This window comes from Somniosus microcephalus, chromosome 3 (assembly GCF_052327205.1).
Source record: "Somniosus microcephalus isolate GS21.2 chromosome 3, FLI_Smic_1.0, whole genome shotgun sequence".
NCBI classification, from domain to species: domain Eukaryota; kingdom Metazoa; phylum Chordata; class Chondrichthyes; order Squaliformes; family Somniosidae; genus Somniosus; species Somniosus microcephalus.
In genome coordinates, this window is record NC_140989.1 from 47,332,842 (window position 1) to 47,348,885 (window position 16,044).

The 16,044-nt window shown below is 44.8% G+C and overlaps 1 protein-coding gene across 8 annotated transcripts in view; it reads right to left on the reverse strand.

The window, feature by feature from the left end:
* Positions 1-16,044, reverse strand: part of LOC147121022 (CAP-Gly domain-containing linker protein 4-like) — a 457,143-nt gene that overhangs the window by 110,393 nt on the left and 330,706 nt on the right. For all 8 annotated transcript variants that reach the window (XM_085980323.1, XM_085980320.1, XM_085980321.1 and 5 more), the window contains one exon: positions 136-200. In XM_085980323.1, coding sequence (XP_085836449.1) covers positions 136-200 — 65 coding nt within the window. The remainder of the gene's footprint in view (positions 1-135; positions 201-16,044) is intronic.

A 16,044-nucleotide genomic window follows, 5' to 3' on the forward strand; every position in this document is an offset into this window, starting at 1 on the left:
ATTTTATTTCTTTAAAAAAACCAAAATAAGACTCTGATTAAGTCACATGGTGCAGCTCGCTAATGTGGCAAAAGTGGCATACTGCTCTAGAAATCACAGTAATCATGTAATGAACACTACAAATGAATTACCTACCTATAAATGATCGATTGAGTTTACTGGTTGGGATATCTGAGAAGGAATCCAATGCTTCTGTCACCCTACAGATAGAAGCAGGCACAGTTTAGATACAAGGGGAACAAAAGATGAATTGAAATGTACATTTTGCTCATACTTTAAAGTGAATCTACTCAAGAGAAATTTGTGGTATTACAATGTTGATTTTTGCTTTAGCACCATGATTTGGGATGCTAATGGGGCAGTAGAGGTCAAGAAATCATGCAGTATTCAGTTTTGTTGGATTCCAGCTAGTTTTAGGCACTGCTCTATCTTCATGTCAGACCTGAAGTGGACAGTTGAAGCTGCCGCTTGAAAAATGGGGATGCTTTGTTAGCCTATATAAAAGGGACTGAAGAAGGGTGCCATATTTGTAAAGGCTCCCGTATAGATGTCCAGGGCCCACACCTGAAATAGACATTAGGTTCTTTGCATATACTATGGGGAAAGAGCAGGGGAGTGAAACTAATTGGATAGCTTGTTCACAGAACTGGCGCAGGCACAATGGGCCAAATGGCCTCCTTGTGTGCTATATGATTCTATCACCTGTTTGAGGCGCCCTTTCCAAAATTCGTTAGCGGCTGACCGCAGAATGCATCGTATATGCTGCAGTCAGTATTCTCAGGCATTTGGCAACCAAACCAGCAATCCTTGTGATGCAAGTGCATCCTTAATGTCATTGTAGAAGTGCATTTTTCACACTGTTGTACACGGGGAAAGGGTTAATACACTTTTAAGCAATAATAAATTATCTTTGACTCTTTTCATTTTCTATAAAAAGATAATGTAAGTGATTCATAAAAGCTCAGAAGAATGTATAAATGTCAACTAATTAAAGTACTTTTTTAGTGTTGATGGAATTTTAATGATCACTTTCAAGGCAATTTTGCCTTCTTAGCAATTTCCTACACAGCACTTAGCTTAAAATTGTCCCCAACCTCCTGTAATGCCTAGAGCAGCCCAGCTTTGTCCCCCAAATTTTGGTGAATCAGGTTACAGTTTCCCTTATGGCAAGCTTTTTATTGTGCACTATCTACTAATATTCTCAGACTGCATTGCTAATTATCACAGCAACTATGAACAGTCAGATTCACCAACATATCAGTCATGTCAGAGCTACCATGATTAGCATCAATTTGCTGATATTAATCCAGTAATTGTAATCTACTCTGTTAATTATTCCATATATTTTCACAGTTTTATAGGCTTATGAGTGGGGAACAAGGTGTCATTGTACGTCATAATGTCAGACTGATGCATCAATAAAGAGCTTAATGAGAGCTCTCTGGTGGACTGATCAACAGTAAATTAGCTTAGTGCTTTTGTGTGTGATGACCTGAACAACTGAGATAAACTTTCACAGTACAAACTGCATATTAACTGGCGAGACACCAGACTGGTACAAATGTAGGTACTTAGAACAAGGCAGCAATTACAAAGTTTATAAGCTTCCTATTCTTTATTAGTATCAGAATAGTTTTCAAAGAGGTTTTGTCAGTCATTGGGGATGAATGAACGGTCATGTCTCACTTCTTTCACATTGACATACCTTGGTGCAATTTGTTTTATGACACCACAGTATTTGGGAAAGGCAGGAAATAAGATTTGCAACACAATGGCCCCATTCTGAATATCCATTATACCCAGTTTTCAGATGCAGCAGAGAAGTGCAATGATATATGGTAAAAGTCAATAATGCCTGATTTCCGCTGCTTCCTGAGACAGGCTTTGGCGTGGGTGTTGGAAGTTCCTGTCTGAAGCTGACTGGAGCTTCATTACTATATTCAAAAGAGGGTGTAGAAGGCCCCATCACGGTTACCCAGCTGGTGGGCACGCTGGATTCCAAGGGGAACACCACCACCTCCAAGATCCCCTCCAAGTCACACACCATCCTGACTTAGGAGTATATCACCGATCCTTCATCGTCGCTGGGTCAAAATCCTGGAAGTCCCTACCTAACAGCACTGTGGGAGTACCTTCACCACACTGACAGCAGCGGTTCAAGGCGGCGGCTCACCAACACCTTCTCAAGGGCAATTAGGGATGGGCAATAAATGCTGGCCTTGCCGGCGACGCCCACATCCCATAAACAAATTTTTTTTAAAATCCAATGCACACCTAAACAACCTATTGGGAAGGAAGGCTCGGAATGGAGTTTCAGACAGGAGATAATTTACAAGGCCCACAGTGCCTCAAGTGAGTTATTTTAGGCCAAGTCTGTACCTTCTTTTTAATTTTTTTCTGCTGGCACATAAGCTTTCAGAAACGGTTGTACCTTCATGATTTTTTTTTTTAACCCCACACACCATTACTAGTATCAAAGGGAATCAAAAGAGAATCCTCTAATCTGAATTGTTCACAAGGAGAGGAGGACCTATGGAGGGATGCCTGGCAGATGAAGTTGCCTGAGAGGGGCGCCATACTCTCCTGCCCCCAACTGCACATCCACATCTGCAGAGAGGTAGAATGACCTTACAATGGTAAACATAGTACTGGTGAATTCCCAAGAGAATTTGTGCCAGCATATTCCTGATTGCATTCTGACATGTGAACACCTGACTAACGGTTATACTGGGTGATTCTTCAGAAGTATCTCAATTACAGAGTGTCATGCTTTACATGGTACTAGATAAAAGAAGGCATATAAGGGTGATGAACATCCAGCATTAGTTAATTGGCTGGACCTGCTAAGATACCATTAACAATTTCTACTGGCCCTGGCCCATCTACCTGGGACAGACCCAGGGCACTCAAAGCAAAGAGTCTTTCTAAGGGAATTAATGATCAACCCCTAGCAATTTATTTACCATCATTAGTACTTAGGCATCAACAATGTAGTGAAAGAGCAATTCTACAGCAACTTGGAGCAGCTCACTTCAGCCAATATTAAGCTCCTAAGTTTCAACATTACGCTCTGTGATAGTAGCATACAAATGCTTAACATGTTAAATGAAATTGCTTTATTTACTATTTTAGCTAGAGCAGTAACCTGTTAAAGTTGATCAGGTTAATGCATCTGTTAAAATACCAAAGGAAATAAATGTGAACATGTTAAATATTTCAAAAACATAATGATGGGAACCTGCAATGCTTGCTGTGATGTGGCAGCTTGTAATTGGGACAAGTGGTATCAAGTATGCTACCAATGTAGAATATTATTGGTTAATCAACATAGTTTTTTCCCAGCCATATAATTACAAAACTGGGTGCATCCTTGCACTAAGAACTGGCATCTGCTAGACTGCCTGATAACAGTTTTGCAGCATGTCAGGATTACCAGGGTGTTGATTGATGGATGGATCACTGCCTAATGAGATCACAGTTGTCACTGTTCATCCACACTACTGCAGAAACATATCAAAGCACATAAAGCAACTCAATGTCAAGCGATTGAAAGACCCAAGCATTGTTCTGGAAATGTGCAGCGACATCATTAAAACAATGACTGTGCTGCCCACCAAGTCTGAATGGAAGATCTTTAAAGATGTTACATGAAGGGACAAAAAAAATCCAGCATAAACAAAAAAAGTACATGATGTGTAACAATGTTAAATGTATTCCAAATATTTTATGATGTTTGATTTGGTTGAGGATCACGTCTGGAAAAGCAGAATTTACTGTAAGCTGATTTTCTTTTAAATTGTAACCATTAACCTTTCTGGCTTTTCCTTTTTTTATGTTATAATTATTTATTTGACACTAAGTTCATCAAGATTAGGTTTCATGTCTTGAGATGGATTGAAGATGTTTCACACCATCTCAGCTGACCTCACTTTCTTTCACCTTCATCCAGAAAAGGAACTCCATGTAACAGGTACATGTTGCCAAATACTTAAATCACTTATCCGGAAATGAACCATTGAAATGCTTTGCTGTTCCACGTTTCGCTATTTTAACCTTAATTGAAAAACCAAATAAACTTTTTTTTAGCCCTCTCTCTGCAGGAACAGACTGTTCACAGGCTACTTGAATACCAAAATTGAACTTGTAAACAGTCAAAGCCTTGAGAAAAAATTGTAAAAATATCTATAGTAAGTTGGATATAGCAAAATCTTACATAGGATATACGGCACAGAAACAGGCCATTTGGCTCAGCCACTCCATGCCGGCGTTTATGCTCCACTCAAGCCTCCTCTTGTCTTTCCTCATCTAAATCTATCAGCATAACCCTCTATTCCCTTCTCCCTTTTACTTTTCACTTCAACCACTACCTGTGGTAGCGAGTTCCACATTCTCACCACTCTTTGGGTAAAGAAGTTTCTTCTGAATTCCCTATTGGATTTCTTGGTGACCATCTTATTATATTGATGGCCTCTAGTTATGCTTTTCTCCACAAGTGGAAACATTCTCTCTCTATCCACTCTATCAAAACCTTTCATAATTTTAAAGACCTCTATTACATCACTCTTTTTTCAAGAGAAAAGAGACCCAGCCTGATATGTATACCCTCGCATTTCTGGTATCATCTTTGTAAATCTTCTCTGCACCCTCTCCAGTGCCTCTATATCCTTTTTATAACATGGCAACCAGAACTGTAGCAGTACTCCAAGGTTTGATACAGGTTTAGCATAACTTCCCTACTTTTCAATTCTATACCTCTAGAAATGAACCCTAGTGCTTGGTTTGTTGTTTTTTATGGCCTTGCTAGTGATTTGTGTATTTGTACTCCAAGATCCCCTTGTTCCTCTACCCCACCTAGACTCGCACCCTCCAAGTAATAAGTGACCTCCCTATTTTTCCTACCAAAATGTAATACCTCACATTTATCTGTGTTGAACTTCATTTGCCAATTATATGCCCATTCTGCAAGTTTATTAATGTTCTCCTGTAAGGTGTTGCAGTCCTCCTCAGTATTGACTATCACCCCCAATTCATTACTATGTTTTTGGTTTCTAGATGTTCTATTTTCTCCTTTAGTAGGGATTCCATTATTTTTCCTACCACTGATGTTAAGCTGACTGGTGCATAATTCCCTGGACATGTTCTATCCCCCTTCTTAAATATAGGTATTACGTTAGCTATCTGCCAGTCCTCTGGCACTACACCTTTTTCTAATGAATTATTAAATATGTACAGTAATGCCTCTGCTATCTCTTCCCTAGATTATTTAAAAATGCGTGGATGCAATCCATCTGGGCCAGGGGTTTTATCCTCTTTGAGTTTGATTAGTTTATTTAATATATCCCCTTTTTATTTTATATATCCCCTCTTTTTATTTTAAATGCACTTATCTCATTACTAATCTCATCATCCAATGTCATATCCACCTGTTCTATCGCCCTGGTAAATACTGAAGCAAAATAATTATTCAATATTTTTGCCATCTCTCTATCGTTATCTGTGGTATCATCCTGTCTATCCCTTAATGGCCCTATTGCCATCCCAACCTTCCTCTTTTTATCGATGTGCCTGTAAAATATTTTACTATTTCGTTTTATGGTCCTTGATAATTTAATTTCATAGTTCCTCTTTGCCTTCCAAATTGTTTTTTTGACTTCTCTCCTAATCTCTTCGTATTCTCCCTTATCATGCACTCCCCTGCTGTCGACATACTTAATGTATGCCTTTTTCCTTACCCTTAATTGTTCCCATATGGCTTTATTCATCCATGGAGTTGAAGGGGTAGTTGAAGTCCCCCATGATTGTTATTCTATGTTTTTTACTCATTTCCCTAATTTGTCTGCATATTTCTTCTTCTACCTCTCTTCCACTATTAGGTGGTCTGTTGACTGCACCTATTAGTGTGATTGATCCTTTATTATCTTTTATCCCTATCCATATGGATTCTATATTTGTCTTGCTGATAGCCGCGTCACTTTTTTCTACTGCCATTATGTTATCCCTAATAAGTACAGCTACTCCACCTACCCTTTTCCCTACTCTATCTTTTCTCAATATGTTATACCCTGCAATGTTTAATTCCCAGTCCTGATTTTTCTGTAGCCATGTCTCAGTAGTCCCTACTATGTCTGGTTCCTCACAATGCATGATTACTTCCAGCTCCCCTGTTTTATTACGGACACTGTGTGCATTGCTGTACAGACAGTTTAACTCATTTTTGATAGGATTTCCTCTCACTTTATGTTTAACCATCTTTTTAGACTCCTGTTCTATAACTATTTATTCCCTTGCCAGCAACATCCTTCCTTACTTTATTCTTTCCTATGCTCTCTTTTCCTGTTTCGTTTATAATTAGGCTGGTTACGTTTCTTGCAGATCCCTCCCCCCATCTTACTAGTTTAAAGCCTTTGGTACCTCCCTATTTACTGATCCTCCATTGCTATTGGGAAATTTTCATTAAAACCACTCAAATCATACCTTATTTAAGTAGCTGCTCAGTCTCCCAAGACATACAGTTAATATAGGTTTGTAAAAGTCTTCCTTTTATTGGAATGTATTTTTATTTCTTGAAGAGTAACAAATATGTGGAGTTAATCCCCAGAAAAAGCAGTTAATACTGCATCAATTAATAACCTTAAAAAGAACAGGATAACGATTTGTTTATGAACAGGACTCAAGTTTATAAGAATGATGAGTACAGATAGAGATAGAGTTGCCAACTCTGGTTGGAGGCATTCTTGGAGGTTTGATCGCGTGATATTCTGACCACATGACATTGCATCACATGACTTCTACAAATGTTACTGGGTTTACCTTATAAAGATTGGGTCCACTAATTTTGAGAATCTTTATTTGTGGTTTTGCGTCAGCAGCTGTTGTGTGAGAAGTTCCGAGAACCAGGAGGCTACCCATGAGGAAACCGGGGGCTGGGAAAAGGAGAAACCATTCTCTCCATCTCTCCCCGAGACCCTATTCCCCAGTTTCCCGAGCCCCCATTCCCCAGTAACAGTTACACATTTGCAAGCATGTAATCCACACGCTACTGGCTGGAATTTGGGAACAGGGACCCAAAGGATGTCACATGATGTTGGAGTTATGGTAAGTGCCCAAGGTATGGCCCTGACCTAGTCTTGTCATACTAATCATTTGTATTTGTTTGATCTGTTGCTCTATGCTATTTATTGTCATTTTACTAAGGTGTTCAAACCTTGTAAATTAAATGTACTGCTATTGATTCAATAGCAATCTCCTTATCTAAACAATTTTTCCTTTAGCTTGCTGTATGCAGAAATAGATTTTTATCTGTAATGTTAAAGCTAAAAATTTGAAGAAATATTGGAAAAGCGTGGATATTTTCACATCATGCGCTGGCAGTAGGCATAATTCCCTGCCCCTGATATTTTTTCTAAAGTATAAAACATAAAAAAACAAAAATCACAAATAAATTACAATTTAATAAAACCATATAAAAGAGGAGGCTCTATTGCTCTATTTTTTGGCCACAGATCTTCTGATCTTTGGATTTTGATTCAAATTAGCTAGAAAGAGATTGTCAGTAAATCTAATGAAATTCCTCCCTCCATACTTATAAGAATAAGTATCACTAAATGAGAAGACTTATGGTGGCAGTATTTTATTTATGCTACTTGTCCTGATGTAATGCAGATTCATAGTGCCATTATTTACAGTGGAATAATGCAAATGAATACTTGAATCTGAACTTAATGGGGATGAAATTCGATAAGGCCCGAAAAAGGGCAGTGGCACCGCGGGGCGAGATTTGCTCACTCCAGTTTAGAAAGCGAAGGCAGCACGTTAATTTGATGCTGCCTGCTGATTTGAATGATTTTAGTGCACAGCCCAGCAACGAACTCACTGCTTCAGTCTGTGAGCTCAACAGGAGGCCCAAAATCATGTTGCTGGAGTGAGGCTACATTCTCTTAAAGCAAGGCTGTCATTTTCAAAAACCGTCTCAAGCTTTTAAAGGGAATAGTCTTCTGGAAAAAAAAATTAAAAATCATTCAAAAATAGGCAGTCTCTAGCCCTTACAGCTCAACTACCATCTGAAAAAAAAACATTAAAAATGTTCCAAACTAGGCAGTCTTCAGCTCTTAAAGCTGAACTGCCTTCTGCACATAAAAAATGGTAAAAGTGCTTCAGCACCAACACAAATGGCTCAACAGGTCAGGGAAAGGGCACCCAGGATCATGTGCACAGCACTCCAGGTTTGTACAGGAGATCAACACAACAAGAGAGGTCCTCGGCCCACAGGGGCCCTCCAGGAAGAAGAATGTTGGACCAGATCGCTGAGGCGGCCACTGCCAGGAATGTCGTCCCAACACCTGGCTCCAGTGTCCAAAGAAGTTTCATGACCTCAGACGAATGGTCAAGTTTAATGAATGCATCTTCAAAAGCCGTCTCCTACCAACTGCACCACTAGCTTCACACACTGCTCAATGCATGACCCCCCACCCAATCACTCACCTACCAACAATCTCTACTAAGCACAAGACACACCTCACATTCCTAGCTTTGCCTCACCCCCTTGGAGACGGTGCTGGCCATTCTTGGCAGGGGCATGGCTGAGCCCTTGGCTAGCGGCGGGGCTGAAAGAATATAAGATGCCAGTATCCTGATACATTATCCTCCTTCTCACATCCCACTTCCCCCTCATCCCATAATGTCTTCTGATGTACAAGCTGCGCATGGTGTAAGCATGCAGCTCTTGCTTCTCCCCCTCCCCGCACCACAACCCTACCTTTTTCCCTCCTCCTTTCAGACACCCAAGAAATCCAGCCTGCCCAGCCAGTGGTTAATCAAGAAGAGGGAAAGGAGAGTGAAGAAGAAACACTGTCACTCGCAGCCACCAGCTCCTCGAGGTCGTCCTGCAAGGCCATCTGCAGTCTTCCACCAGCCATGCTGCAGCCACTGGAGTAGCACTGCATGACATCACTAGGATAGGTAAAGGCACACACAAGACACTTACTAAGGGAATGCACAAGAATGATTAGATGATTTTTTGATGTAATATTGGATAAAGTTGGATTGGAAAGTTTGTGTCGTGGTAGCTTTTATTTCAGCATTGTGGCCAAGAGGATGCTGTGATGGTCAGTAACAGAGAGAAGGTAAAGTGTGCGACAATTGTTGAAAGGGGAATTGGGGTTGTGGTCACTGGTACCGCAGGCAGATGATTTGGTCCTGGATATCTTGGCCAGAATGGGGCTGTCTGGGTTGCCTGCTTCCTCCTCTTCCGCCTTCCTCCTCTTCTGCTTCTTCCTCTTCCCTCTGCGAGCAGCTTGTCCCCTTTGCTGCTTCTGCTTCATCTTCATGTGATGTTGCAGCCCAAGGGGGACTGCAACTAGAGCCGCCAGGACTGTGAGCAAGTGGTCTTATCAGCGGCCTTCCTTTAACATCCAAAGCCTTGCAAGCGTCCAGCAGCACTCCCTGCACACTTTAACAACTTTTTAAATGTATTGCACCAAGCCACTGCTCCAATAAAATACTTTAAAAAAAACACTTCAAAAGCTGAAATCAAAACTTACCTGAAAGATGTGTGTGTCCCTTTAAGAAGCACTGACAGCATCTCTGTACAACTGCTGCATGCACGTTCTTCTGTGTGTGGTTAGAAGGCGGCGGTATGGAGTGTGGTGATGTCCAAAACTGCAGTCGTGCATCAATTCCGGCGTTGCACGCCGATTGACGTCACGATCTGCATATTTACATGGAAGAGGTGAGCGCAGGCAACAGTGATGACCTCTCCAAAACGGAAGTGAGGCGGCCACCATTTTTTCAAGAAAACCAGTCTTAACGGTCGCGCTACAATATCGAATTTCGCGGCCAATATGTTTCTGACATATAATGCTGGATTCACCAGGGAAGAATAGTCACAAACAATACATAAGGGGCAATTTTCCCTGGATACTTTAGGCGCTAAAATGCCTTAGAGGTGGACAAGATGGGGTCTTAAGCTGAAACGTCGGTTTAGTGCAATACACCATCTTGGTAAAGGAGTTGAAGCTTGTGCTAGAAACGGCCACCCGGAGGATCGTTAAGCAGCTGATTGCCACATTATTGCCTGTGAACGCTCATTAAGGAGGTTGCACGGCATTTTGGTGGCTAGTGGTTGACCTAATGCCTTCTCCTAACAGTGACCAGCTGATTGGGAGTAAACAAGTCACTGCTGGGGATTTTGAATGCTACTTAAAGGTATATCACCTTTTACTGTTCACTTGCTGTTGGAGGTTTGAAGAGGACTTTCGGGGGCACTTTGTCAAGACTTCACCGACACTATCAACATTTATGTGGAAATTCTCTGAGGATGTAATTAAAAAGAGTAAGTGCTGTGCTACTCTACCTTATTGGACACCTTATAGGAGTCACCAGGAGAAAAGGAGTGCTTGGTCATTGGCATCTTGCTATGGGTCCCCTTTAATCTGCAGAAGGAATGGAAGGAGGACATGAGGCCAGGCAGAGCAGCACCAGCTACTGCAGGAGGGAGGGACATGAGGTACAGGAGGGCGAGGTGGACTCAGTGGCCCTTGAGGGTACAGGACACCCCTCCTCCACCAGGACTTCCAGTGCCGCGTGCGAGAACCTGTGCGCCCTCTCACTTGGTCACTGAGCCATCCTGAAATGTGCTGCTGTGTGTCAGCCAGCATACTCCACACCTTCAGTGGAAGTGGGTGCACGGAGCCCACATATACTGCTCCACGAAAATTGTGTCTAATCGGCGTTTGAGTGCTAAACCTGCAGGTTTCTGATTTCGCACCTCCAGGCAAGTTCAAATTATAGTAATCAGCAATTAGGACCAAAATTGTGTGCTAAAACCAGATATTCAAATAGGCATGTCTTATTAGCACAGCACCCATTTATATCCTTTCACCAAAATATCCCCCCCAAGAGTTCAATTGCCCAGTCCCTTTTCCCCACAACCAGTCCCAATCATACATAATGCAATAAACAGCATTTGAAACCCATGTTCTGTTGGGGTTTTGGGTCGTTACATTTATTTTTGATTTGGTTTAAGAATATAGTATCATGGATCAACAACAACAACTTGCATTTATATAGCGCCTTTAATGTTGAAAGACATCCCAAGGCACTTAACAAGAGCGTGATCTATGAAAACATAGAGTCATGGGGCTCGATTTTGCCAGGCCCGAGGAGGCGGGATTGGAGGCGTGTGAGGTGGCAAAATCGCGGGCGGGCCCGAACCCGCCTCCGAGCAATTTTCCCAAATGCGTGTTTTCTGACCCTGTTTCCGGATAGGCCCTTAACAACCACTTAATTGCCTCTATAATCCCATTTTGAGAGGCCTTTCTGATTTTACCACTTTTCCCACCTGCTGCACGTCTCCTCTGGAACACGCCAGTGAATCTTGGCGGCCTCACAAGTGGACTGCTTACTAACAGCTGCAGCTCCACCATTAAAAAGGAGTTTTCAGCAATCATCATTTGCAGGTGGCAGAACTTTGTAGTCTCAGGTCTGGGGGAACTTTTAGCAGGCATACCCATTGTTGTGGAAGTTTGGAGCCTAACGGCCATCTCCAGTGTGACCTCCTGGGAAACCCCTCTCATCACCTTGACTGAGCGCTTCCTCAACTGAGGCATATACCAGAAGCATGGGAACCATTTCCTTTCCTCCTGGACATCAGATTCGGACGAAGACCAGCCGTGACAGCAGCAGAACCATGAACAACGGCACCAACAACAGGAGCGCCAAGCTGCTGCTCACCCACCTGAAGCTGCACAGGCCAGAAGGCGCCAGCGCTCGACCACATTGCTGCCCGGGATGCAAGGGACGCACTCATCTTGGCCAGATTTGCTTAGCCTGCACAATCAAACACTTTGGTCTTGCACCTTCTTATCAGATCATCGACAATGGCCAAGAACCTGCGGATTCCTATCGCTCTGACCACCATACTGACAATTGCAAGTCGCCCTAATCCCTCAATGTGGAAGTCCCATTTGCGAAATGACACACGCCACAACTGCAACAGTTCGTCATCAGAATTTTTTATGACAATAAGCACTGATGGCATTTTAAAAATAAGCACATTACACCCAAGTGATTACCCTTGTGACTACTTGTGCATTCTCTTCCTCTTACGCGTGCTCCTACGTGGTGCTTCTCCTGTGGCTTCAGCACATGTGGAGGCCCCCTGCTCACTTTCTTGCTGCTCCTGTCTCGACACCTTTGGCGGGCGTCCTCTGGTGTTGCGAGCCTGTGAGGGCTCGGCAACAGTCTTCTGCTCCTGCAGCTCTGCAGGGGTTGAGACACCGATCTCAGTTGGGTGGGGACTCTGGTGGGGCTCTGACCGAGGGCTCTGCAGTGGCATGGTCGTGTGAGCGCTTGGAGAGGAGCCCCCACTTCCTTGTTGTATGCCACCAACATCCCTCTCATGGGTCAGCCCCACTTCAGAGCTAGCAAGTAGCTGGACAGCACCTTGCTGCACTGCAGGAGGCGCTATGAGGACCCATTTCTGCACTGGAAGTCCTACTCCAGAGGACTTGCATGAAGGTCTTGTTTGTTTGCTCAATAGCTGACCATCGCTCCTCAAGAGATGTCAGTCTATTCTGAACAATTACCATGTTTTCAATACCCTGGCGACTAAGCTCCTCCACGGATGTAGCCATCCTCTCCTCTACCGTAGCCAGCCTTATCATGGAGGTAGCCATCCTTTCCACGGAGGTTGCCATCCTTTCCGTGGTGATGCGTTCATGCGCCAACGCCTCCACAAAGGCTCTGCTCATGTTAGCGATGGACTCCTCCATTCGCTCCACACTCGCAGCGACCCTGGAAACAAAACCTGCCAGAGACTCCTGCACTTGTTCCTGGAGCTCCAGCACCGCTCTCCTTCTGGATGGACCCGGAGGCACAGGGTCGACATGCAGCGGAGCCAAGCTGGAAGCGTCCTGCGCCCTCCGACGAGGGCTCTCCACTGTTTCCCTGTCTCCACCATCTGCTGATGCTCACTTGTGAGCTGTGATACACCAGGTGACAACTCTACTCTATGTCCCGAAGGTCCCACCGCAGTGTGAGTGTCTGCGCTGTTGCTGGGTGCGCTTAATTCTGCTGACGCAACGCCCTCAGAAGTTGCAGCTTCCTCTGAGGAGTCTGGAAGCTCAGGCTCTTCCTCCTGGGCAGTAGGGACGGGGGCTGTCGATGGTCCTGTGGCGGGGTAAAGGAAAGAGTTAGAGATGTGAGGTCAAGGTTACATGCACATTGAATAGTGCAGATGATAAATCAATCTGTTAGAGCATCAGATTCATTATCAGTGACTCATGCAATGTCAATGAGAGAGATGCCAAACTATTCCGTCACCAGCTTGCTGTGATGCTCCCGCCTGTCCGTCCCCCACTTGGGAATCCTCCACGATCCCAGCAATTTCCAGGGCCGCCTCCTCCGAGGTGATGAGCTGGGCTACTGAGGGTGGCCCTCCTGTCCTCGCTCTTTCCCACTTATTGTGGGCTCTCTTTTCCTGCAATGAGGGACACAAGTGGAGTTTGAGTGAGAATGAAGGAGTGAGTGTAGAGATTCCATAGCATAGATGCTTAGGAGGAGACAACGGGCTCTCCCTGTGTTGTAAGTTGTCATTGCATCACAGTGATAGGGAGTGTGAGGGCTGCATGGTGGAATAGTTAAGTGAATGTGACCATAGAGAGAGAGGAAATGGGTAAGGGTGCAGGGATGTAAGTGTCAAGTGGGATGTGGAGGAAGAGGTTGGCAAAGCAGAGTGCTGGTGAGGAGAGGTGATGGGGATCAGATTGAGGGTGATGGGAAAGTCATACTCACTTTTCCTGTGCGGAGAAGGTCATGAAACATCTTTCTGCACGGCAGCCAGGTTCTATGGCACATAGAGATGGAGTTGACCTCCTGGGCCACTTGCAGCCACACAGCTTCAGTCTGCTGGGGTGGCCTTTTTCTCCGAGGAAGGGAAGAGCACCTCCTTATTAGATCTTGCTCCCTGCACCAGAGCTTGGAGGGAGGGCTCATCAAAGCGAGGTGCACACTTTTGCTTGCTGGTGGACATGGTCAGTAAATGAAGTCCTTCATACAATGTCCAAAGCGTTTCCAGTCTCCAGAAGAAGCAAGGCTGCTTGCAGGCCTTAAATCCAGCAGCACTAATGATGTCATCGGAGGCAACTTTCAGGGTGGAAAGACTAATTGGGCCAGAGGTTTCCACACGCTGGAAATCAATTGCCCAATTAGGGGAAAATCGCTCTTTTTTCCCACTTCACATCGGAGCCGGGGTCCTGACACGAAAACCACCTGACACGCCCCCAGCCCGCCCCAATGGCAAAATCCAGCCCATTGAGTCATAGGACTGGATTTTGTCATTGGGGCGGGCTGGGGTCGTGTCATCCGCTTTTCGTGTTAGCCACCCGATTCCAAATCGATGTGGGAGATTGATACGATTTTCACATAATTGGGCAATTGAGTTCCAGCGTGTGGGAACCCATGGCCCAATTAGTTTTTTCAGTCTGAAACTCGCCTCCGATGACGTCGTCATTGCTGCTGCATTTAAGGTCTGCAACAAGCCTTGCTTCTTCTGCAGACTGCCAACCTTTTGGCCTTTGCAGTGAGAGGGACCTGGAGGCAAAATGAGCAGAGGGAGACCTAAGTCTGCTCCCAGATTTGATGACGTCGCCCTGCAAGCTTTGGTGGAGGGAGCAAGAGCTAGTAAGGAAGTGCTCTTCCCTTCTTCAGGGAGGAAGAAGCCTCCCCAGCAGACGAAGGCTGTGTGGATCCAGGTGGCCCAGGAGGTCAACTCATTGTCGCTGATCCGCAGAACCTGGCTTCAGTGTAGGAAGAGGTTTCATGACCTTCTGCGCACTGGAAAAGTGAGTATGACTTTGCCATCACCCTCAATCTGATCCTCATTGCTTCTCCTCACCAGCACGGAGCTTTAACAACCTCTTCCTCCACATCCCACTTGACACTGACATCCCTGCACCCTACCCATTCCCTCTCTATGGTCACATTCACCTAACTATTCGACGATGCAGCCCTCACACTCCCTATCACTGTGATGCTATGAAAACAACTTACAAAACACAGGGAGGGCCCTTGGTCTCCTTCTAAGCATCTATGCTATGGATTCTCTACATTCACTCCTTCATACTCACTCAAACTCCACTTGTCAGCCTCATTGCAGGAAAAGAGAGCTCACAATAAGAGGGAAAGAGCGAGGGCAGGAGGAGGGCCACCCTCAGTAGCCCAGCTCACCCCTTGGGAGGAGGCGGTCCTGGAGATCGTGGGACTCGAGGACGATGCGCAAGTGGGGGACAGACAGACGGGTGCATCAGAGAAAGCTGGTGACAGAATAGTTTTTCATCTCTCTCAATGACATTGCATGACTTGCTGGTGATTATTCTGAAGCTCTAACAGATGGACTTATGATCATCTGCAATGTGCATGTAACCTTGGCCTCACATCTCTGACTCTTTCCTTTACTCCCCCACAGGACCATCGCAAGCACCCTTTCCCACTATCCAGGAGGAACAGCCTGAGCCTCCAGACTCATCAGAGGAAGTTGCAACCTCTGAGGGCGCAGCGTCAGCAGAATTCAGCCAACCCAGCACCAGCGCAGACACTCGCACCACGGTGGAACCTTCGCGAGATAGAGTAGTGTTGTCGCCTGGTGTATCACAGCTCACAAGTGAGCATCAGCAGATGGTGGAGACAGGGACAACAGTAGAAAGTCCTCGTTGGAGGGCGCAGGACTCTGTCAGCTCAGCTCAGCTGCACGTCAACCCAGTGCCTCCAGGTCCATCCAGAACGAGAGCGGTGCTGGAACTCCAGGAGCAGGAGCAGCAGTCTCTGGCAGGTTTTGCCTCCAGGGTCGCTGCAAGTGTGGAGTGAATACAGGAGTCCATTGCGAACATGAGCAGAGTCTTTGTGGAGTCACTGGTGCATGAACGCAGCACCACGGAAAGGATGGCAACCTCCGTGGAAAGGATGGCTACAGTAGACGAGAGGATGGCTACGGCCATGGAGGAGCTAAGTCGCCAGAGTGTAGAAAATATGGTGAGTGTTCAGAATAGA